The sequence below is a fragment of the Anas platyrhynchos genome, chromosome 33, assembly GCF_047663525.1.
Source record: "Anas platyrhynchos isolate ZD024472 breed Pekin duck chromosome 33, IASCAAS_PekinDuck_T2T, whole genome shotgun sequence".
In the NCBI taxonomy this organism is placed as follows: Eukaryota; Metazoa; Chordata; class Aves; order Anseriformes; family Anatidae; genus Anas; species Anas platyrhynchos.
The window spans coordinates 6,367,221-6,391,810 of NC_092618.1; the positions used below are offsets into that span (position 1 = coordinate 6,367,221).

The 24,590-nt window shown below is 54.9% G+C and overlaps 1 protein-coding gene across 1 annotated transcript in view; it reads right to left on the reverse strand.

Moving 5' to 3' along the window:
• LOC119715034 (latent-transforming growth factor beta-binding protein 4-like) overlaps nt 1-24,590 on the reverse strand; it is a gene marked incomplete at its 5' end in the record, with an annotated part of 48,893 nt that overhangs the window by 9,868 nt on the left and 14,435 nt on the right. Inside the window, 10 exon segments of the mRNA XM_072029985.1 lie at nt 190-542; nt 621-746; nt 1,353-1,481; nt 2,209-2,350; nt 2,393-2,434; nt 2,537-2,736; nt 2,823-2,969; nt 3,199-3,363; nt 4,485-4,607; nt 4,705-4,773. Of these exon segments, the coding sequence (XP_071886086.1) occupies nt 190-542; nt 621-746; nt 1,353-1,481; nt 2,209-2,350; nt 2,393-2,434; nt 2,537-2,736; nt 2,823-2,969; nt 3,199-3,363; nt 4,485-4,607; nt 4,705-4,773 (1,496 nt within the window).

Below are 24,590 nucleotides of genomic sequence, written 5' to 3' on the forward strand. Positions count from 1 at the left end.
TGGGGACACCACAGATGGGGACACCACGTATTGGGAGGTTATGGATGGGTTCACCATGGATGGGGACTCCATGGATGGGGGCACCACGCATGGGGACACCACGCATGGGGACACCACGTATTGGGAGGTTATGGATGGGTTCACCATGGATGTTTAACCCCGTGGCTGGCAACACTATGGCATGGTGACCCCATGGCTGCTGACCCCATAGATGTTGAGTTCTTGGATGGTGGCGTTATGGCACGGTGACCCCATGGATGGTGACCCCATGAACGATGACCCCATGGGTGTTGAACACGCAGATGGTGTCCCCATACCCTTGGTGTCCCCATACCCTTGGTGTCCCCACACCCCGGTGTCCCCACACCCAGTGTCCCCACAGCCCGGTGTCCCCACACCCCGGTGTCCCCGCTCACCCTGGCACTGTCCCGTGGGCGTGCTGGCCTGGTAGCCGGCCGGGCAGACGCAGCGGTAGCCACCGGGCAAGTTCTCGCAGCGGCTCTGGGCGCAGGGCGAGGGGCTCTGGGCGCATTCATCCACATCTACGGGGACACGGCCACCTCAGCCCCATCCCCGTTGTCCCCATTGTCCCCCTCTGTCCCCCCCCCGTCCCTGCTGACCTTGGCAGTCGGTGCCGCCGGGGCCGGGCCGGTAGCCGGGGCCGCAGACGCAGCGGAAGCTCCCCACCGTGTTCTCGCAGCGGCCGGGGGCGCAGGGCCGGGGGCTGCGCCGGCACTCGTCCACGTCTGGGCAGGCGGGAGGACGGACGGCAATGGGGACAGACGGACGGACAGGAGTGGGGACGGATGGAGAGGTGGGTGGGAGGGAAGGGGGAGAGGGGAGTGGGGAGGTGGGTGCGTGGGGAAATGGGGGCAGGGGGAAATGGGGGCACGGGGAGGTGGGGGCATGGAGAGATGGGTGGGTGCGTGGGGAAACGGGTGCATGGGGAAATGGGGGCAGGGGGAAATTGGGGCTTGGAGAGGTGGGTGCACGGGGAGGTGGGTGCACAAGGAAGTGGATAGATGGGGAAATGGGTGCACGGAGAAATGGGTGGGTACATGAGGAGGTGGGTGCATGGGGAAATAGGTGGGTGCATGGGGAGGTGGGCGCATGGGGAAATGGGTGCAGAAGGAAATGGGTGCGTGAGGAAATGGGTGCATGAGGAAATGGGTGGCTGCACGGGGAAATAGGTGCACGGGGAAACGGGTGAGTGCATGGGGAGGTGGGTGCATGGGGAAACAGGTGCACAGGGAGGTGGGTGCACAGGGAAATGGGCGCACGGGGAAATGAGTGCAGGGGGAGGTGGGTGCACGGGGACATGGGTGCCCAGGGAGGGGCCGGGCGCCGCTCACCGATGCAGTGGGTGCCCTGGGTGCTGAGCCAGAAGCCGGGGTGGCACAGGCAGGTGTAGCCGCCCTGGCGCGGGACGCAGCGCCCGCGGCCGCAGATCCGCGGGTTCCGCTCGCACACGCTGCCGGCGGCTGCAAGCGGGCACACGTGAGTAACACATGTGTGTGCAAACGGGCAGGCGTGCAGCTGTGCACACCTGTGCAAACATGCACGCATGCACACTGTGCACGTGTGCGCAATCAAGCATGCATGCAACTGTGGACATGTGTGCAAATAGGCATACAGGACACATGCACACGTGTAGGCGTGTGTAAGTAGGCATTGTGCACACGTGTGTAAGCAGGCATGCATGTAGCCGTGCACACGTGTGCAAATAGTCATGCATGCAAACCGTGCACACGTGCACAATATATTTAGCTGTGCATGCATGAGATGCACACGTGCTACTGCAGCTGCATGCAGCTGGGCAAGCCTGCAATGGTGTGCACACGTGTAACACGCACGTGTGTAACTGTGCACGCCTATAACTGTGCACAAACGAGACTGAATAAATGCAAATTGCACACGTAACTGCTTGCACATGTAACTGAGCACACGTGCACATGCAACTGCACACATGCAGCCATGCAAGCATGCAACCATGCACAAGTGCACAGCCACATGCACACACGTGTGACCTTGCACGCCTGTGCTGAGATGTGTATGTGCAACGGCGCAGAGCGTAACCACACGTGCAAAAAATAAAATAAAATGCACGCACACAGCTGCACACAGTGCAACCCTGCGCACATCTGCAACCATGCATGCGTGCAACGGTGCACACACGTGTGCAGCCGTGCACAAGTGCCCCAGCCCTACCTGGTGCCGGACCCTCCGGGCCGGGTGGCGTGGGGAGGGGTCCCAGCAGCCCCAGGGTGGGTCGAGGCACGATGACAACCTCGGGGGCTGGTGGTGGCACCTCGGGGATGCGCGGTGGCACCTCGGGGACGCGTTGTGGCACCTCAGGGACGTCTGGTGGCACCTCGGGGACATCTGGTGGCACCTCGGGGACACGTTGTGGCGCCTCAGGGACCCGCTGTGGAACCTTGGGGACATGTGGCACCTCAGGGACATGCGGTGGTGCCTCAGGGGCACGTGGTGGCACATCAGGGACATGTGGTGACACCTCGGGGACACGTGGTGGTACCTCGGGGATGCGTTGTGGCACCTCGGGGACACGTGGTGACACATCGGGGACCCGTGGTGGCACCTCGGGGACACGCGGTGGCACGTGTGGGACGCGTGGTGGCACCTCGGGGACGCGTTGTGGCACCTTGGGGACCCGCGGTGGCACCTCGGGGACAGGCGGTGACCTGCTGGGGGGCGGCCGACCGGGGCGCCAGCGAGCTGTGGGGCAGAGCAATGGGGTGAGGGGGGGTCCTGGCAGCCGGGGGGGGTGGGGGGGGACAAAGCGGGGGGGACAAGGGGCTCACGGGCGGCGGTCCCAGCTGGGGAGGGGACACGGGGACGCCCCAGGGGGACACGGGGCAGGTCCTGGCCCAGGTAGCGGGTGTTGTAGTGCAGGTCGGAGGCCGAGTAGTGGTAGCCGGGGCCGGCGGGGCAGATCTCCTTGAACCCCTCTGCAATTGAAGGGGGGGGAGGGGGTGTCAAAATGGACCCCCCCCCAAAAAAAATTACCCCCCTCCCCCAAAAAAAACCCCCCTCCAAAGGGTGAGCCCGTGGCTTTGGGTGCAAATCCCATGAAACGGAGGCTCCCCAAAGGGTTTTTGTTTTTTTTTGGGGGGGTCCGCCCTAAAGGGTTTTTTTGGGGGGATCCCAAGGGGTTGGGGGGGTCCCGGGGGGGCTCACCGGAGCCGAAGGGGGGGCAGCGCTGGCACGCCGGCCCCCAGGCCTTGCCCACGCGGCTGCAGCAGCAGATCTGGCGGGTGATGTTGCGCAGGGTGGGCAGCGCGCAGCGCCCCTCCCGCAGCACCCGGTAACACGGCCCCCGCGCCTCCGAGATCACCTGGTGGGCTGGGGGGGGGGGGGCGGGGGGGTGGTACCGGTCACCCTAATCCCAATCCCAATCCCAATCCCAGTCCTAGTCCTGGTCCTAACCCCAATCCCAATCCCAACCCCAATTCCAATCCCAACCCCAATTCCAATCCCAATCCCAGTCCTAGTCCTGGTCCTAACCCCAATCCCAATCCCAACCCCAATTCCAATCCCAACCCCAAAACCCCAATCCCAATCCCAATCCCAATCCCAATCCCAGTCCTAGTCCTGGTCCTAACCCCAATCCCATTTCATCCTGTTCCCATCCCAATCCCACCTCATCCTACTCCATCCCCATCCCACCCCAATCCTTTCCCCTTCCTCTTCCCTTCCCTATCCCCTCCCAATCCCAATCCCAATCCCAATCCCAATCCCAATCCCTATTCCATTTCAGACCACCCCCATCCCCATCCCATCCCCATCCCCTCCCAATCCCAACTCCAACTCCAATCCCAACCCCTACTCCCTCCTCACCCCATCCCCATCCACATCCCAACCACAATCCCAATCCCAACCCTAATCCCAATTCCAACCCCAATCCCAATCCCTACCACAATTCCAGGCCTTGCCCCGACCTCAACCCCAACCCCAATTCCAATTCCAATCCCAATCCCAGCCCCAGCCCCAGCCCCTGCCCCAACCCCAATCCCAATCCCAATCCCAATCCCAATCCCAACCCCAATCCCAATCCCAATCCCAATCCCAATCCCAACCCCAACCTCACCCCCAATCCCAACCCCAACCCCAGCCCCAACCCCAATCCCAATCCCAATCCCAACCCCACCCATAATCCCAACCCCAACCTCATCCCCAATCCCACCCCCAACCCCAACCCCACCCCCAACCCCAACCCCAATCTCAACCCCAACCCCAACCTCACCCCCAATCCCAATCCCAATCCCACCCCCAATCCCATCCCGATCCCAACCCCAATCCCAATCCCAACCCCAACCCCAATCCCAGCCCCAACCCCAACCCCAACCCCAATCCCAATCCCAATCCCAATCCCAATCCCAATCCCAATCCCAACCCCAACCCCACCCATAATCCCAACCCCAACCCCACCCCCAACCCCACCCCCAATCCCATCCCGATCCCACAGATGCAGCTGCTCCGGGACGAGTCCAGGATGAAGCCCTCGTGGCAGAGGCAGGCGAAGCTGCCCCGGGTGTTGGTGCAGAGCCCGTTCTTGCAGAACCCCCCCTCCTGGCACTCATCCACATCTGGGGGGGGACGCACACACACAGGGTGGGGGTCAGCACCCCAAAACCCCCCCCATCCCCTTTTAACCCCCCCAAAAATAAATCTCCCCAAACTCACCCACGCAGGAGCCGTTGGCGCGGCGGAAACCTTTGGGGCAGGGGTGCTGCCCCACGGCGGGGGGGTTTGCTGCAAATGGAGGGGGGGGAGGGGGGGACAAAGTGAGCCCCCCCCCCACACCGCAGAACCCCCCCCAACCCCATAACCCCAAAAAAAACCCCGCTGCCTTACGGGGGTCGGCGTCGCAGGGCTGGCACTCGTGCACCCCCCAGGCCACGCCGGCCCCCCGGCAGCAGACGTCCTGGGTGCGCAGACCGGGCAGGGGCGAGCTGCACTGCACGGGGCGGGGGGGTCGGGGGGCGCCGGGACCCCCCCCGTGTCCCCATGTCCCCCCCCACGTCCCCATGTCCCCACCTGGATCCCCAGGTCCCCCTCCGTGTCCCCACCACGTCCCCAGCCCCACATCCTCGGCCACCTCCCCGTGCTCACGGTGCCATCCCCATGTCCCCACCCCAATGTCCCCATCCCCATGTCCCCATCCCCATCCCAATGTCCCCATCCCCATGTCCCCATCCCCACCCCAATGTCCCCATCCCCATCCCAATGTCCCCACCCCAATGTCCCCATCCCCATGTCCCCATCCCCACCCCAATGTCCCCATCCCATCCCAATGTCCCCACCCCAATGTCCCCATCCCCATGTCCCCATCCCCACCCCAATGTCCCCATCCCCATGTCCCCATCCCCACCCCAATGTCCCCATCCCATCCCAATGTCCCCACCCCAATGTCCCCACCCCAATGTCCCCATCCCCACCCCAATGTCCCCATCCCCATGTCCCCATCCCAATGTCCCCATCCCTGTCCCCATGTCCCCATCCCCGCCCCCAAGTCCCCATCCCCATCCCCATGTCCCCCATCTCCCCAGGCACAACTTGTGGCCATTTCCTCAAGTCCTATCATTAGTTATCTGAGAAAAGAGGCTGACCCCCTCCTCATCACAACCTCCCTTCAGGAAGTTGTAGAGTACAATGAGGTCTCCCCTGAGCCTCCACTTCCGCAGACCAACCACCCCCAGCTCCCTCAGCCGCTCCTCACAGGACTTGTGCCCCAGGCCCTTCCCCAGCTTTGTAGCCCTGCTCTGGGCACACTCCAGGGCCTCGATGTCCTTCTGGTACTGAGGGGCCCAAAGCTGAGCACAGCACCTGAGGGGCGGCCTCACCATGTAATACACAATAAATGTTTGTTCATTGTCTTTTGTATTATAAAAACAAGGAGTTCCGTTTGAGGAGCAGGAGTTGCAAAAGCTCCCTGCTGAAGTAAGGAGCTGGATAATACTTGGCTAGACACTATGAAAATTCTTTTGCTTAATGTAACAAAAAAGAGAACCCCCTCCCCTTCTCTCCTTCTGCATCTCAGTTGCCTCTTTCGTTCAAAGACCCTGCTGCAAAGCTCATGTAACCATCTCCTGATAAGTTGTTAAACTAGTGTATCAACATCTTGCCTTCCTGTCTCATGCTGGGCCAACATGACCAACTAAAAAAAGAAGTTGAACCACAACGCCGAGGAAGACTACGGCCTTCATCTTCACGACCACCAGAGGGACAGAGACGACCCCCTAGCAACAGTGCACACAGTCGCAGAATATACCAGGATGTGCTGCGTAATCCCGGAATTACCAAGATATAAAAAGGGACCCTGGGGGGGGTGAGGTGCGTGCCGTTGGTGGAGCCGAGACTCCGTTGCCGCCCAGCGCTGTTTTGCTTGCTGTTGCTTACTCAATAACTTCCTTTCTATTATTAATGCAATGCTCTCTGAAAATTAATTAAGGGGGCAACTTATAACACTGGGGAGCTCTGCTTGGGCATGGCTGGTGCGGCTGGTGGCGAAAGTGGGGTGGCTGGCGGGCAGCCTGCGATGGCAACCGATTGCGTTGCCCTTCACGGGCACCAGGCCTTGCAGCTGCCCCTGAGCAGCTCCTCTGGGAAGGATCCAGCGCTGAAGCATCTCACAGTGCTGGGAGCTCCCTTCACATCAGCCACGCTAATGCTGAAATTCCTCCTGTCCTCCTCCCTGCCAGGCGTCCAGCCAGGTGCAGGAGCACTCCATCTGCCTCTTCCAAGCCGTGACGGAGGCTGTGCTGCGGCAAAGGACGAAGAAAATGAAGAGGACAGTGCACAGGAGCCTTCTCCCACTCTACTTTCATATGAGAGACCAGAGTGAGAGCGTAGCAAAGGTACAGATCTCAGAGCTGAGCAGTTATGTGGGCAAGGGTGTGCTGATGCCACAGGGTTGCTCTGGGGGATCTCTGGCCGGCAGCATGAGCTGCCTCCGATGGTGGCTGTCCCGTGGCCTTGCCTTGGCCACTGAACCCAGTGCACGCTGCCCCCCACCACAGCCTCCCATAACGCGCTGGGAAAGGCTCGCAGCCCTGCCAAGAGGAGGGGACAGAGGGTCTCCTTCCCAAGGCTGTGCTGCTACCTCCCAACCTCTGCTGCTCCGCAGGCCTCTGGGGAAGCTCTCGCCGTGGCTGCAGAGTTTCTGCGATGCAAGGAGCTCAAGCGCTTGGCCCAGACAGAACAGGCGTGGAGGATTGGAGAGTTCTTGGTAAGGACCCACATTGGTTTGCCCCAGCTGGGCAAACGTGCCCGGCCAGAGCCCGCTGCCTGCAGCCGCATCCTCGCTCCCTTCCTGCCAGCACAGAGCCCCAGGGGGCTCTTCTGCAGGCCCCTCTGCCCTCCCTGCCCCCAGGATGATGGAGGAGACCCTGGAGAGGGTGTGCAAGCCCCGTGACCCTGCGTTCTCTCTCTCTCCAGCTGCAGCAGGACAGAGGCAGAGTAGAAGAATACCTGCAGCAGAGCCAGCCCTACCTGCAGGACACTCAGACCAACTTGCGACTTGAGGCCGTCAGATTCATTGGTGAGCCCAGCCCCTGGGTCCCTCTTGGGGCAGCCTTTGGCAGCCCCAGGCACTGCCCTGTTGCCCCCAGAGCCCCCCGACTGGGCCCTTGCTCCAGGGTGCAGGAGGGGGCACAGCCTGGCTGGCCAGGCCAGGGGCTGCGCTGCTGGGAGCGTGCTGGGGAGCGGGGCTCTGATGGGGTCTCTGTGTCTAGGTCTTGCTGCGCGCTACTGCGAGGACCAGAGCGAGGAGAAGCTGAATGAAATCCTCAGCGGTGAGTGAGGGCAGTGGGGGGTGTGCTGGGGCTGGGGGGACAGCGGCAGAGGCCCCCGTGCCTTGCCCTGCTCCAGGGAAATGCTTCGGGGCGGAGGAGCAATGCAGCCATAGGAACGAGGGAGAGGAGACGGGGTAGCCTGTGGTGTCAGGGAATGGCCTCCCAGCCTGGAGCTGGGCAGTGCCGCTGAAAGGGTTGAGTGTCCCTGAGGAAGAGTCAGGGGAAAGGGCAGTAAGGCTGACAGAAGGTGGGAGCCTGTTGTAGAGCACGCAACCAGGACGAAGAGGGAGATGAGACAGCCTACAAGCAGCTAGGAGCAGGGTCACGATCGCTAGCCCTTGCTCTCATGGGGAAGCACAATAGCAAGAGGAAAGAGTCCAGGAGATTCCTGGAGTGTGTGAATCCTCCCAAGGGATGGAGGCAGGTGGTGAGGGAACCAGCTTGTGAAGGTGCCCCACTTGACCTGTGGTGCGCAGGTGGGGAAGGACTGGTGGCTGCATTTGGGACATTGCTGAGCAGCAGCTTTCAACGGATTCCTTTGTCCCTCCTGCTCCTCCTGGCCTGGGGAAGAGTCGAGTGGGGCTGGCATGCTCTGCAGGGGATGCCTGGGGATCTCTGCAAGGAGTGGGTTTTCATCTCTGCTCTTCTTTCTTTTGCAGTCCTCCAGCCTTCAGAGAAAGACCCGGAACCCATGGTCCGTTCCCTGGCAGTTCAAACCACCCTGATCGGGACGTCAAGGCATAAGGCAATGTCAGGACGGAGATTTCCACTGCCGTGTTGCCGCTAGCCCCGCAGCAGTCCTCAAAAGAGCAATATATATTTTAATAGAACTAGGTTGTTGTCTCGTTATTCCAGCAGCTCCTTCACAGTGACTCGGTGCCATGACGCTGAGCTAACTTGGAGGCCACCAAGGACGTCTTTTCCCTGGGCCCGGTGACTGCATGGCGCCTACTCAACCAGTGAAAGAGTCACAGAACCCTTGCGCTTGGAAAAGGGCCTTCAGCTCAAGTCCAAGCGTCAGCTAACACCACCAGGCCCACCACAAAACCACGGCCCTTAGCGCCAAGTCCACGCATTTCTTTAATAGCTCCAGGCCTGGGACTCCAGCAGTGCCCTGGGCAGCCGGTTCCACCCTTTGCATGAAGAAATTCTTCCTGACATCCCATCCTGTGGTAGGTGCGCCCAGGTAGAAGAACTGCTCAGCCTCCTGGCAGAGCTTCGGGAGGAGGTGGGCAGGCTGAGGAGCACCAGGGAGTCGGAGAAGGTTGAACTGTACTCTGCCAGCCCTGGGACAGATGCGTCAGGCAGACACAGCAGAGGAAATGGAGGATCCCCTACCCTCTGGCCATCAGGCAGAAGGAGTGCATCTCAGTGACGAAGGGATGGAAGTTTAGATCTGCTCGGGGCAGCAGGTGAACCCCTCCTTGCCTACCTCACCTTCCTTTCAGGTGCCCTGAAACAACAGACTCTGGAAGTAATGGACACACAAACGATGATGTGCATGAAGGTCCATCCAGGTTGGAGGGGTTTTCTAGGGCAAGTCAGCCTTCCCCAGTATCACGACCACCTCCATCAAGAAGAAGAGAAGGGTTACTGTCATAAGTGACTCCCTTCTGAGCAGAACAGAGGGCCGCATATGCCGGCCTGACCCAACCCATGGAGAAGTCTGCTGCCTCCCAGGAGTTCAGGGTAAAAGGTGTTTCTGGAAAGCTCACTCGCCCCGTAAGGCCCTCTGAGCATCATCCATTATTGTTCTGTCCTGACAGAATCTTCTAAGTGGCACACCAAAATGGGAGGGAGTGTGCGCTAGCGAGATCCTTCGGCCTGCTCCATGCCACGTTGGGTACACTGGAGCACATTTGGAATGTTTCTGCACCGATGCACCCAGCATGAGGGACAAGCAGGAGGAGCTGGAAGCTTCAGCTCCATCCCAGAACAAGCGAGACTTGGTGTGCTGTGATGGACGGGTATGGGCTCTTCAGGAAGGATAGGCAGGGCAGGCGAGGCAAGGGGCTGGCACAAGGACGTGGCTGAGAGCTTCTGGGTAAGGATTAAGGGAGAAAGCAATCACTTGGATGTTGCAGTGGGTGTTTGCGATACCAATGAATTATTCGCTAAGCAACTAAGAGAGACCTCTCTTAGCTCAACTGCCCTTGTCCTGATGGGGGACTTCAACTTGCCAGACGTTAACTGGGAAGACCACACAGCTGATACAAGCAGGTCCAGGAGATTCCTCACACACCTTGATGACAACTCCTTGGTACAGCTACTGAGGGAGACAACAAGGAAAGGTGCCATCCTAGACCTGTTGCTTGTGTTATAAATGGCTCAGTCTTCAAAATAGGATTATAATCAAAGTTTACAATTTATTAAAGGAATAGAGGTAAGCAAACAGCGCTGGGTGCGCCGGGAGTCTCTGCTCCACCAGGACGCACACCAGTTACATCAAGCAGCTGATTTTTATGCTCCTAGGCTGATACATATTCATTACTACTTCTAAAAAAATGGGTTATTATAATTAGCTTCCGGGATCCAAACCCTCCTACTGGAGCATGCGCATCAGTCTCTGGTGGTCCCCCTGGGGGTCTCTGGGGGTCTTTCATGCTGAAGGCTCGTAGTCTTCCTCTCAGTTTTTTTTTCTTGTCCTTCCCCTTTGTACTCCTTGGCAGCATGTCAAAAGCTTACACAGCGTTCCCTGCAAGTTTTGTCTTCTAGCCATCCTTCAGCTTCTTTCTTCTCCTTAATCTCCTGGCCGCCTGGCCAGATATCAGGGGCTTGCATAGTGTCCCATTCAGAAGTCATAACAGTTACTAGTTGTTAGCAGTTGTTCTGAAACCCCCAGACAGCAGAGACTTCAAAGAAAGAACATACAAACACAAATAGCTCTCTATTGACACTTCACATTTAAAAATCTTTGGCGATTGGAGGAAAACTGCCAGTACGCCTGCTTTTGGCAGGGGGGTTGGACCCAATGATCTCTTGAGGTCCCTTCCAACCCCTCCAATTCTGTGAACTTTGGACACGGGGAGGGCAGAGTTCAGGCTGCTCAGGGAACTAGTTCGGAAGATCCCCTGAGAAGCTGTTTTGGAAGGTATCGGGGTCCATCTTTTTAAGCACGACCTCCTAAGAGCACAGGAGCAGGCGATTCCAAAATCAAGTCAAGCAGGCGGGGCAGGAGGCCAGCTTGGCTGAGCAGGGATCTTCTTCTAGAGCTTAAGTGCAAAAAGAAAGCGTGTGGCCACTGGAAGCGAGGTCGTGTGACATGGCAGGGCTACAGAGGTGCTGTTTGCCTCTGTTGGGAGAAAATTCGTGCAGGCAAAGCTCAGGGGTGAAGCTGGCTAGTAGTGTGGGCAACAACGCAGATATATACATTAATATGTGTATTGAAGATGTGAACTGCTAAAGGAGGGCTAGAGGAAACATTGGTCCGTTACTTGCTGAGGATGGTCACCTCACAAACACAGACATAGGCGAAGCAGAGCCATTTAATGTCTCTTTTGCCTCTGTCTTCAAGAGCAATGATGGGCTCTGGGACCCAAGGGGCCCAGAGTTGGGGGGCCATGAGTGCGGTAACAAAAACCTCCTAGCCAAACCCACACTGGATGCATATGAGTCTACGGGGCCTGAGGGGATTCATTCCAGGGTTCTCAGAGGGCCGACTAATCTCCTTGTGAGACCTCTCTCAATTATTTTTCAATGGTCTTGGGAGCCCAGAGAGGTCCAAGTTGACTGTAGGCTGGCAATCATTGTGACAGGTTTCAAGAAGGGCAAGAAAGAAGAGCCCAATAATTACAGACCCGCCAGTCTCTCTTCAGAGCCTAGTAAAAATACGGAGAAACTCTTCTGGGCATTACTGAAGAACACCGGAAAGACAACGCAGTTGATCACAGCCCACCCAGGTTCATGAGGGGAAAGTCCTGTTTAACAAACTTAATTTCCTTTTATGACAGCATCACCCGTCTAGTTGAGCAAGGGATGCCAGGTTTTGGATTTCCATCAAGTTTTCAGTACTGTTTCTCTCAGTATCCTTCTGGACTAAATGTCCATTGTACAGCTAGATAAATACATGCGGTTTAGGGTGAAAAGTTGGCTGATGGGTTGGGCTCAAGGGGTTACAGAAATGGGGTTGCATCAGGCTGTTGACCAGTCCCTAGTGGGGTTCCCCAGGGTTCCACTTAGGGCCAGCAGAAGAGGCTGGAGAGCAGCCTTGCAGAAAGGGATCTGGGGGTTTTGGTCGACAGCAAGTTGAATACGTGTCAGAATTCAGCCTGGAGGAGAGTGAGGGGAGGCCTCCTGGCGGCCTGCAGCTCCCTCACGAGGGGAGCAGAGGGGCAGTGTGGCATTTAGGGGTGTAGCCGATTAACCGTTACGGGTCCGGTCAGATTCAGGGTCCTGAACTATCACAATCACGGATTCACCAATAACGCATGTATGAAATACAGAGGTGGCACAGGTGCGCAGCCTGGAAATGAACGCGTTACAAGGCACAAAGACTCTATAGAGATTCCTAAGTTTCCGCAGAGACACACGATATAACCTAGTGTTCAAATCTCACCCAAAGGCGTCCCAATGGGCGAGAAGAGAGGCTCAGCCCGTCGACTGATCCCAGGAGTCAGGAGGTCCTCAGGATGGTGTATTCCCTTGGGATGGCATCTCCCCTGATGGTGGTATCTTCCCTAATGATGGTACCTTCCCTAACAATGGTATCTTCCCTGACACACCCTCTCTCTTAGGCCAATTTATGAGGTGGAGCTTGAGTGACTCTAGTCAAGCATATTTTAGTTAGGATTGGTGAAAAGGTTTCTTGTCTCTGTTTAAAGTAGTAGGCTCTGAGAAATTCAGAGCACATGCTCAGAGAGGGGTGGTCGCACCTTGGAAGCAGGGAGCTTTTGGGATGGAGGTGTGTTTTGGCATTTTAATGATATTATAATTGTACTGGGTCTGGCTGGAATGTTAACTTTCCCGGCAGCAGCCCATACAGTGCCGTACTCTGGACTTGTAGCTGGAACAGCAGTGTTATCACACCAGTGTTGTGTCTACTGCTGAGCAGCAGTGGCACAGCATCGGGCCTTTCTCTAACCCTCCTAGGGGGTGGGCAAAAGGTGAGGAGAGAAACATCACTAGGGCAGCTGTCGTGGTTTAACCCGGCCGGCAGCTAAACACCACGCAGCCGTTCGCTCACCCTCCCCCCTCCCTCTCTGGGACGGGGGAGAGAAATGGAGAGTGAAGCCCGTGAGTTGAGATAAAGACAGTTTAATAAGACAGGAAAATAATAATAACAAATATAATAATAACAATAATAATAATAATGATACAATGGTGATAATACGAAAGTAATAGTATGTACAAACAAGTGATGCACAATGCAATTGCTCACCACTCGCTGACCGATGCCCAGCCTAACCCCGAGCAGTCCGGCCCCCTCCCCCCAGCTAGCCACCCCTATATATTGTTTAGCATGACGTCAGATGGTATGGAATACCCCTTTGGCTAGTTTGGGTCACCTGTCCTGGGTCTGTCCCCTCCCAGCTCTTACTGCACCCCCAGCCTGCCCGTTGGCAGGACAGAGCAAAAGGCTGAGATGTCCTTGGCTTAGTATAAGCACTGCTCTGCAACAATTAAAGCATCGGGGTGTTATCAGCACTCTTCTCATCCTAAGCCAAAACACAGCATTCCACCAGCTACTAGGAAGAAAATTAATTCTGTGCTAACTGAAACCAGGACACATACCATGTGATGTCACACTCAGCAATAAAAGGTGGAAACAGGAAGAAGAGGGGAGGGGTGGGCTCTCGTTGAGAAGACGTCGGTCCTCCTCTGGAACACTGGCTGCGTGCGTTGAGGCCTTGCTTCAAGGACGCGGTCAATCATCGCTCATTTGTGGGAAGTAGAGAGTAATTTCTTTCCTCTGCGCTTCCATATAGCTTTCATTTATTTTGTTGGTTTGTTTTCCTCCCTTCTTTTTATTTTTCCTTTTCCCCTCCCTTTTCCCCTTTCCCTTTTATTTCCCCTTAGTTAAATTTTTAGTTCATAGTAGTCTTGATTTAATTATTATAGTTATTTCCCTTTAATTAAATTATCCTTATCTCAACCCGTGAGTTGTTCTTTGCTTTATTTCTCCCCCTCCTCATCTAAAGGAGGGGGCGTGAGAGAGCGGTTGTGGGGTTTAGCTGCCCAGCACGGTAAAACCACCACAATAATGAGCAAAAGTACATTAGAATACAGCATTTGTCAAAACATGACAGGTCGTTGGCTCAGGGTAGCAAAAAGTGCAGCTTATCGGTCTCAGCGTGCACAGGAACAATCGAGTCCGCACCTGGTCACAGAGCCTAGCCATGGTGTCTCCACTCCACTCTATGCTCCGTGCTGTTCCTTAGAGCTAGCACACCAGGTTCCCCCAGCGCAATAGCATCTAAGGTTGGAAGCCTAGGGAATGCTCAGGTAATGCAGCTACGCCCTACCCTGAAAGCCTTTTCAATGCTGTGCATTTTCTTTAAGATGTGAATGTTAGTTTTATTTTCCTAGTTACTTCAGGCAACTGCACCACAGGCAGGTGCTGAGCTCTGCTCTCTGGGGACAGTGACAGGACCCGAGAGAACGGCACGGAGCTGGGACAGGGGAGGCAGAGGCTGGGTGTTAGGAAAAGGTTTTTCACTGAAAGGGTGGTCGGGCACTGGGACAAGCTGCCCAGGGCATTGGGCATGGCTCCAAGCCTGCTGGAAGTCAAGTCAAGTCAAGCGTTTGCACAACGCTCTAACATCCTCCGATAATGGGTGGTTCTGTGTGGAGCCTGGCGTTTGACTCAATGATCCTTGTGGGTCTTGTGTGGGAAAGGAATTTGTAGGTGGCTTTGCACTATTGCACACGTTCCTGAATTAGAGATAATGAAGAAATAATCGTAGAATCGTAGAATCTCCCGAGTTGGAAGGGACCCATAACGTTCAAGTCCAACTGCTGGCACCGCACAGGTCTACCCAAAAGTTTAGACCATGTGACTAAGTGCACAGTCCAATCGCTTCTTCAATTCAGACAGGCTTGGTGCAGTGACTACTTCACTGGGAAGCCTGCTCCAGTGTGCGACCACCCTCTTGGTGAAGAACCTCTTCCTGATGTGCAGCCCAAACTTCCCCTGCCTCAGCTTAACACCTTTCCCACGGGTCCTATCACTGGTGATTACGGAGAATAGGTCACCTGCCTCTCCACTCCCCCTCGCAAGGAAGTTGTAGACTGCGATGAGGTCCCCCCTCAGCCTCCTCTTCTCCAGGCTGAACAGGCCCGGCGCCCTCAGCCGCTCCTCATATGTCTTTCCCTCTAGGCCCTTCACCATCTTCGTCGCCCTCCTCTGGACCCTCTCCAACAGAGAGCCGGAGTCGCCAGGTCAACCCAGACCCGGCAAGGGGGGGGGGGAGGAAAAAAAACGGGGAAGGAGACGGGAGAGAGACCCAATCCATGCCGCGTGGAGCGGGGAAGTGGGGCCGTGTGATGGGAAGAGGGTAAGAGGGAAAAGAGGGAGAAAAGCGAGAGTGTTCTCCCCCGAGGGGGAAACGAGTGAACGGCAGGCCGGCGCAGGTCTGCGCGTGACAACCGCATCCCCTTGCCTTTCCCTCCTCCGCCCGGTGGTGGCAAGGGCGAAAAGTGACAAAAACTCGTGTCAAGGGCTGACTCTCAATAGATCGCAGCGAGGGAGCTGCTCTGCTACGTACGGAACCCTGACCCAGAATCAGGTCGTCTACAAATGATTTAGCACCGGGTTTCCCACGAACATGCGGGACACAACGGTAAGCATACATGCGCCCAAGCCTTGAGCAGCCAGTTTCTCCGGGAGAATTCTGTGAGAAAAGGTGTCGAAAGCCTTACGGAGGGTTAGGTAGACCACATCCACAGCCATTCCTTCATCCACTGAGCACATTGCCTTGTCTTAGAAGGAGATCAGATTTGTCAAGCAGGACCTCTCTTTGATAACCACCTACTGAAATGGCCTGATCACCCGACTGTTCTTTCAGTGTTACAGAATCACAGAATCACAGAATTTCTAGGTTGGAAGAGACCTCAAGATCATCGAGTCCAACCTCTGACCTAACGCCAACAGTCCCCACTAAACCATATCCCTAAGCTCTACATCTAAACGTCTTTTAAAGACTTCCAGGGATGGTGACTCCACCACTTCCCTGGGCAGCCTGTTCCAGTGTCTAACAACCCTTTCGGTAAAGTTCTTCCTAAGATCCAACCTAAAACTCCCCTGGCGCAACTTTAGCCCATTCCCCCTCGTCCTGTCACCAGGCACGTGGGAGAACAGGCCAACCCCCACCTCACTACAGCCTCCTTTAAGGTATCTGTAAAGAGCGATAAGGTCGCCCCTGAGCCTCCTCTTCTCCAGGCTGAACAAGCCCAGCTCCCTCAGCTGCTCCTCGTAGGACTTGTTCTCCAGGCCCCTCACCAGCTTCGTCGCCCTTCTTTGGACCCGCTCAAGCACCTCGATGTCCTTCTTGTAGCGAGGGGCCCAAAACTGAACACAGTACTCGAGGTGCGGCCTCACCAGAGCCGAGTACAGGGGGAAATGTGTTGTGTGATGGTACTCCGGATAATCTGATCCATGAGCTTTCCCAGCATCGTGGACAGAATAACAGATCCGTAGGTCCCCGACTCCCCCTTCCAGCCCTTCCTGTAGACAGACGTCACATTTGCTAGTCGCCAGTTGACCGCAGCCTCCCCTGATAGCCACGACTGCTGATCAATGATGGTTGCAGGTTGGCAAGTGATTCTGCCAGCTCCCTCAGTAGTGACAGGTGGATCCAATTCTGCCCCATAGATGTGTGTATATCTAAGTGGAGTAGCAGTTCTCTAACTATTTCCTCCTGGATTATGAGTGTTTCATTCTGCTCCCTGTACCTATCTACCAGCTCTGGAGGCTGAGTACCAGGGGAACAACTGGTCTTGCTGCTAAAAACTGAGGCAACGAAGGAATTAAGTACCTCAGCCTTTTCCTCATGTCTTCTATGGTTCTATGTCACTATCATTCCCCTCACATCCAATTCAGAATGGAGATGCTCCTTAATGCTCTTGTTGTGTGTATATATATGTATATATATATATATATATATATATATAATTACTCTTTTTGTTAGTAATAGTCAGATAGAGCTCCAGTTAGGATTTGGCCATTCTGATTTTGTCCCTGCACAGCTTCAAGACATGGAGGACTGAGCTCCACACCAAACGAAAAAATGGATGGAAAAAAAGCACAGAAAAGGTGGAACGTGGCAGCCTTACATCCCCTGCCCTTACCTGAGTCTATGCTGTAATTCCGTTCAACTGCTTACTGCCATATTCTCTAAAGCGTCCTGCAACTCCTGTTGCTGTTATCTTGTGAGAGACAGCACAATCAGGGTGAGTCATCTGCCTACAGAAATTAACAACTGACAGAATGGAGCATCTGTCCAGGAGAAGTTGGAGTGGCTGATGGGCCTGCCACAGGGACTGGCGTGTGCCTGCAGGAAAAGTCCCAGGGGTCGGAGACGTGTTGCCTGTGGCTTGTTAAGCACAGGTCAAGCCCCAGCACATTCCAGTAATTTGTGTCTCTTTGGAAATGCCAGGGTGATCACACGCAGTTTTCAAGCATTTCACAGTTTTTTCTAGGATTCTGCACATTCTCAGAGGTGAAGCTCCAAAGCACTGGAGGTGCCCACTGCTCTAGGTTCCTGCCCATATCCTCACACAGTCCCTGCCACTCCTAACTCTCCTGCCTCTGGAAAGATCTCTGGATGGCATGCTTAAGTAGTTGTTTAAAATTATACAAAACCTGAATCACATTTAGGAGATGGGACAACAGAAACATGCTGGTTCGGCCATCCCACGGATATTCAAAGCTTTCAAGAGCTATTGTAATTAGCCCGGAGGAGAAGAAGAAAGGGAGAGTGAAGAAGTGGGGAGAAACGTCCCCCACTGTCCACACCAGTTCCATCCCCCCACCTCCTGCCCCACCCTGCACAGGAGAAAAGGCAAAAAGTGTAAAATAATGTAACTATTAATAGTTTCTAAGAGATGAAGAGATGGTTCCCGAGGTACAGAGGTGGCAATAATTTTATCCTGTCATAAGTCAGTGTTATCCCATACATCAAAACAGTAACCTTAAACCAGCCCCCAGAATTGATGAACAGCATGACATGGAAGACAGACAGTTAGTGATGTGCTATACAACACAATTCTGAAAACAAGCACAACAGCCCCAAGATCAAAAAGATCAACATTGTGATCAGCAACTGTTAAAGCAACTGTTAAACTGATCTATTGCTTATAACAATTTACTTTTAAAATGCTCTGGTCCGATTTGTCATCTCAACCTTTGTGCTCCATGCTAGGCACCAAAAAGACTTGCAGTGGTTTGACCCAGGAGGCAGCTCAGCACTACAGATCTATTTATCCAATGCAATGAAGGAGAGAACTGGGAGAAAAAAAAAAAAAAAAAGACAAAAAAAAAAAGACACAAAAGGAGTAGGTTGTTATTGTTATTGTTACAGACACCAACAGAGTAAGGGCATGATATTTTTGTGTGCACATCAATGTGGGGGGGAGGATTGGGAGGGACCGTGGGTGGGGCAAAGGGTCACGGGGATCTGGGGCAGTCATGTGTATAAGAAGCTATGCTACGCAGCAATAAATTGGCACTTGAGCTAGACACGGTGTGTCTGTCTCTGGTGTCCCTGCTTGGGGAGCAGACGTCCAGGCAGCCAAGTGATGTTGTCTCTCGGGCTGGGGTAGCACGGAGAGAGACAACAATCAAAAGACAGGAAAGGTGGCGGTGATTAATTGAAAAGTGTTGGACCTAAGCATGACGTATATGGTATGGAATTAGGGGTGGATATTGTCCTAGTTTTGGCTGCGATAGAGTTCATTTTTCTTCCTAGTAGCTGGTATGTTGCTGCCTTTCGTATTTACAGAATCACAGAGCAGTTTGGGTAGGAAAGGACCTTAAAGATCACATAATTCCAACTCTCCTGCCATGGGCAGAGACATCTTCCGCTAGACCAGGTTGCTGAAAGCCCCATCCAACCTGGCCCTGCTTCCAGAGATGAGGCAGCCACAGCTTCTCTGGGCAGCCTGTTCCCGTGCCTAATCATTCTCTGAGTAAACAACTTTCTAATATCTAATCCGGATCTACCCTCTTGCAGTTTAAAACCATTACCCCTAGTTACTGCTGGCTCATATTCAGCTGACTATCTACCAATATCCCCAGGAGCCTTTCTGCTGGGCGGCTTTCCACGCACTCTTCCCCCAGCTTGTGGCATTACATGGGGTTGTTGTGCCCAAGTGCAGGACCCGGCACTTTGCCTTGTTGAACTTCATCCAGTTGGCCTCAGCCCATGGGTGCAGCCTATCCATTTCCCTCTGCAGAGCCTTCCTACCCTCAAGGAGATCAACACTCTCTCTGAACTAGGTGTCATCTGCAAACTCACTGAGGGTGCACTTGATCCCCTTGTCCAGATCACTGATGGAGATATTGAAAAGAAGTGGCCCCAGTACTGGGCCCAGTGGGACACCACTAGTGACTGGCCTCCAGCTGCATTTAGCTCCATTCACCACAGCAATTTGGACCTGGCCACCCAGACAGTTTTCGACCCATTGATGCATCCATCCATCCAGGCCTTGAGCCGCCAGTTCCTCTGGGAGAATGCTGTGGGAAATGGTTTCAAAAGCCTTACTGAGGTCTAGGTAGACCACGTCCACAGCCTTCCCCTTGTCCACTGAAAGCATAACCTTATCTTCAAAGGGGATCAGATTTGCCAAGCAGGACCTGGCGTTGATAAACTCATGATGACTGGGCCTGCTCACCTGCTTGTCCTGGAAGCGTTGCGGGATGGTACTCAAGACAATCTGCTCCATGAGCTTCCCCAGCACCAAGATCAGACTGACAGGCCTGTAGTTCCCCGGATCCTCCTTCCGGCCCTTCTTGTAGACAGACGTCACGTTTGCTAGTCACCGGGTGACTGGGACCTCCCCTGATAGCCAGGACTGCTGGTCAGTGATGGAAAGCAGCTTGGAGAGCACTTCAGCCAGCTCCCTCAGTAACAACGGGTGGATGCCATCTAGCCCCCTAGACTTGTGCACATCTGAGTGCAGTAGCAGTTTTCTCAACATTTCCTCATGAGAGCTTCATTCTGCTGAAGGTCCTTATCTACCAGCTCAGAGGGCTGAGTACTAGGGGAACAACTGGTCTTGCTGCTAAACACTGAGGTAAAGAATGCATTAAGTACCTCAGCCTTTTCCACATCTCTTCTAATTCTGTTTTCCCACATCCAATAAAGGATGAAGATTCTCTTTTCCCTCCCCTCCCCTCCCCTCCCTTCCCCTCTGCTCTCCTTTCATTATAAAAACCTTTCTTATTGTCTCTGACAGCAATAGATAGATTGATCTCCGCTAGGGTCTGGCCCTTCCAATTTTGTCCTTGCCCACCCTAACAACATTTAGGACACAGCTTCAGACAAAATGACAGCATACATGAGAAGCACAGAAAAGGTGGAATCTGGCAGCCTTCCATCCACCAGCCTTCTGTGAGTCTGTGCTGCAATTCTGTTCAACTGGTTACTCCTCTACTGTCCACAATATCTACTAACACCTCATTGATGCTATCTTGTGAGAGACAGCACAATCAGGGGGAGCCATCTTCCTGCAGAAATTAACAGATGAAAGAATGGAGCATTCAAGGTCCAGGGGAACCTTGAGAAACTGCAGGATTTTGCCTACAGAAACCTCTTGACATTTACAAGAAGAAAAGCCTCATCCTGCACCAGAGGAAGAGGAACCCCACACATCAGGGCAGACTGGGACCCTGCTGAGTGAGCAGTGCCCAGGAGGAGGAGGGCCTGGGCACCACGAGGGATGCCATACGAGCTCACCAGGAGCTCACCAGGAACCAGGCCAACTTCCTACAGAGCTGCCTTATGAGGAGCATGGCCACCAAGAAAATGTAAGTTACCATGCTCGGCTCCGATCTGATGAGACACCACACAGCCAGCAGGGAAAGAGGTGCAGGTCTGTGAATCTCTTGGACAGCCTGGTGTGGAGAGGAGCAAGCACACTGGAAAGGCTGAAAGTCCCAACAGGCCTGAGGTCTGTGTGTCAATGGCTAGGGCTCTTGTCTCCGACAGCGAGGCCTATGAGGAGGCAGCTTCTTGTTAAAGCACCAGGGTCTCATTGCCTCCTCACCAGCCATGAACCAGGCAGGAGTCGTACCCTTCTCCTGCACTGGGCCATGGACATCCCCATCTCCTACTGCCCAGGAAGAGCCCTGAGCTCCTGTGTGAAGGGAAAGGATCTCCCTTCCCAGGAGCCTGGGGTCAAAGCCTGTTTTTCAATACATCAGTGTCACCTTCACATTTGTCTACCTGTCCTCACTGCCTCCAGTGTTCTGCTCTAATGAGCTCCAAGGGAGGCTGTGTCAGTGCCAGCAGAGTCCCCCCTCAGGGGGACACTGCAGGAAACTTGCATCTGCCTTGGATTTCTTGAGAGATTTCTTCAACGCACTCTCAGTGCCTGAGGTTCATGGGCTCATCGCCAAAGCCCCCAGAGGGCTGATTCCAATGCCTCTGCTGCTGATCTGGGCTGGGCTCCTGGGACAGGGAGAGCTCCTGGCAAGAGGGCCCTGGTGCAGAGAGACAGCTCTGCCCAGGAGCAGCTCCTCTGCACAGCGCAGAAGGGCTGGGGGCTCTGACCCCCATGGGGAGAGGAGAGGAGAGGAGAGAGGGGTTGGAGGCAGTTGGGAGTGGGAGGGTGCTGAGAGCTGCCTGCAGGAGAAACCTGCACAGCCCTTGACAAGGTAAGTCTCTGGCTGCAGGGCCATGCAGCTGCAGCTCCTGGAAGGGTCTCGTGCTGGGTCTTGTTTCTGGGAGGGCGGTGGGCAATGCAGTAGGCTGTGAGAGTCCTGCTGGATTGCACTGCGAGGTGAGGAAGTCTGGCAGAAGCCCCTTGGAGTGGCCTAAGCCAGGTGCCCCTGACACCCTAGAAGCCTCGAACACCCTGCTGGTGATGCAGGGCTCTCTGTCAGCTGCCCCATAGCTCCTGCTGCATGGAGGTGCCCCTTGGCAGGGCCCTGGTGGTGGCAGGGTGCTGCAGGGCAGCGCTGAGCACAGCCGCATGGGATGGGGTCTGTGAGCACAGGCGGGGGAAAGAAGAGTTTGGCCAAGATCAGCAGGAACAGAGTGGCCAAGAATCCTCTAGGTACAGCATGTTGTGTGCCTGGGATACTGGAATACCCCAGCGTGTGGATATTCACCTGTCTGTGGGGTGTTTTCCTGGGCTTCAGGCTGCTCTCCAGCAGGATGCAGCTCTCTCGTGGCATCCTTGTGGCATGCAGGCGTCCCAAGGAGAAGACACCTCCTTGCTAAGGCCATGTCCGTGCTGCTGGATGTCTGTCTGTGGGCAGCTGGAGTGAGGCCTCGGCAGCCCTGGCTAGGGGGGAAGAGCTGAGATCCTGCTCAGGCCCCCAGGGCCAAGGTAAGGATTCTGTCCAGCCTCACTCGGACTGGGGCTTCTCTGCTCTCAGCTGTCTCCGTTTTTTTCTCAGCGTAACACGAGTATGATCGGTGTCCTAAGCATTACAGGGGGAATTATAAGAAAATACAGCAAATAAAATCTCTCTTGCTCTACAGTGTGGTCGGATGAGTTGTTTGCAAAAAGACTGCATGGCTCATTGATCTGACAAGTGGACTGCACTTGAGTTTCCCCCATGGTCCTGCTTCCCTCCTGCTGCACAGCAGGAAGGACTCCTCTGGAGCCCACAGCAGCCCCTGCTCCCAGTGTCACACGCAGCCAGCACCACCCAGAGCTCAAGCAAGAGAGCTGCAGAAAGCTGCGGGCTTTCCAGGAGATGAAATAGGTTTTCCTCATTAAAGTCTGTTCTATTTTTTTTTTCTCCTCTTCAAAGATACCTGTGTCCAAAGTCAGCAAATGCCCAACAGCAGCTCTGTGAGCGAGTTCCTCCTGCGGGCATTCGCAGACACGCGCGAGCTGCGGCTCCTGCACTTCGTGCTCTTCCTGGCCATCTCCCTGGCTGCCCTCCTGGGCAACGGCCTCATCCTCACCGCCGTAGCCTGCGACCACCGCCTCCACACCCCCATGTACTTCTTCCTCCTCAACCTCGCCCTTCTCGACCTGGGCTGCATCTCCACCACTCTGCCCAAAGGCATGGCCAATGCCCTCTGGGACACCAGGGCCATCTCTTACCACGGGTGTGCTGCACAGGTCTTCTTTTTTGTCTTCTTGGTTGGAGCAGAGTATTCCCTCCTCACCGTCATGGCCTACGACCGCTACGTTGCCATCTGCAAGCCCCTGCACTACGGGAGCCTCCTGGGCAGCAGAGCTTGTGCCCAGATGGCAGCAGCTGCCTGGGGCAGTGGCTTTCTCAGTGCTGTCCTGCACACAGCCAATACATTTTCCCTGTCCCTCTGCCTTGGAAACGCAGTGGCCCAGTTCTTCTGTGAGATCCCCCAGATCCTCAAGCTCTCCTGCTCAGATGCCTACCTCAGGGAAGTTGCTGTACTCTTATTTACTCTTTCTTTAATCTTTGCTTGTTTTGTTTTCATTATGTTGTCCTATATACGGATTTTCAGGGCTGTGCTGAGGATTCCCTCTGAGAAGGACCAGCACAAAGCCTTTTCCACGTGCCTCCCTCATCTGGTTGTGGTCTCTCTGACTGTCAGCACTGGCATGTTTGCCTACCTGAAGCCCCCCTCCATCTCCTCTCCCTCCCTGGACCTGTTGGTGGCCGCTCTATTCTCGGTGGTGGCTCCAGCAGTGAACCCCTTCATCTACAGCATGAGGAACAAGGACCTCAAGAATGCCTTGTGGAAACTGATGACTTGATTTGCTTCGGAAGCAATAATTTCACAGTCTGTTTCTGCAGATTACTCAGAATATCACTTACACAGAACAACCTATATTCCCTTTTTTGTTGTTTTTGTGTGTGTGAGTGTGTATTTTTAGTACTGGTATTACTTAGTTTTGTGTTTTGTTTTGTTTTGTTTGTTTTGTTTTTTTCAGGTTAGGTTGCCCAATAAAATGTCATTTTTGTCCCACTCCCAATTCTGTACGTGTGTTTAGTGTATGTACTGAGTCTCTGTCCATGTGGAATTATGGTCTCTGTGAACTTTTAACGAAATAAAACAGCCTACACTGCCTTCTTTGTCTGATGTCCTTCCTCTGAGACCTGGTCTGGCTCTGCTGGGGCAGTGCCCATTTGCAGAGGAAAAGAGTCCCATTCCAGCAGCACAGCCAGGGAGCACCAGCGCTTGGGGCATGCCAAGCTGCTCTCTTGCCTCTGCCGCCCTCTCCTGCTGGTGGGGCCAGGCCCGGCTGCTCCTGGAGCTTGGTGCCAGTGCTGTTGTGGGGCTGTGCTGGGACTGCTGGCAGGTTAATGTTTCTTGCAGAGGGAATTAGCATCTGCCAGCAGAGTCCAGGGTATTGGCCGGAGCAGCATGAGCCCATAAAACAGGTGGAGCCCGCAGAGCATGAGCCTGTGCAAGGTGAATTTAGCAGAGCTCAAGTGCTCAAGCTGCTGCCAACAGGCAGAGGAGAGCTCTGCAGCCCCAGGACACGCAGTAGCCCCAGCAAAGGAGGCTGGTGACTGATTCCTTGCAGCCTTGGGCAATGACAGTGACCCCATGAGCTGGGTCTGCCTCCCAGCCTGCCCAGCATGGCCCTGCAGAGTGTCCCCGTGCCCTGGGCACCACAGCCCCCTTGCTCTGCAGAGCAGCACCGCCAGCTCGGGCTGGGGCAGGGGCT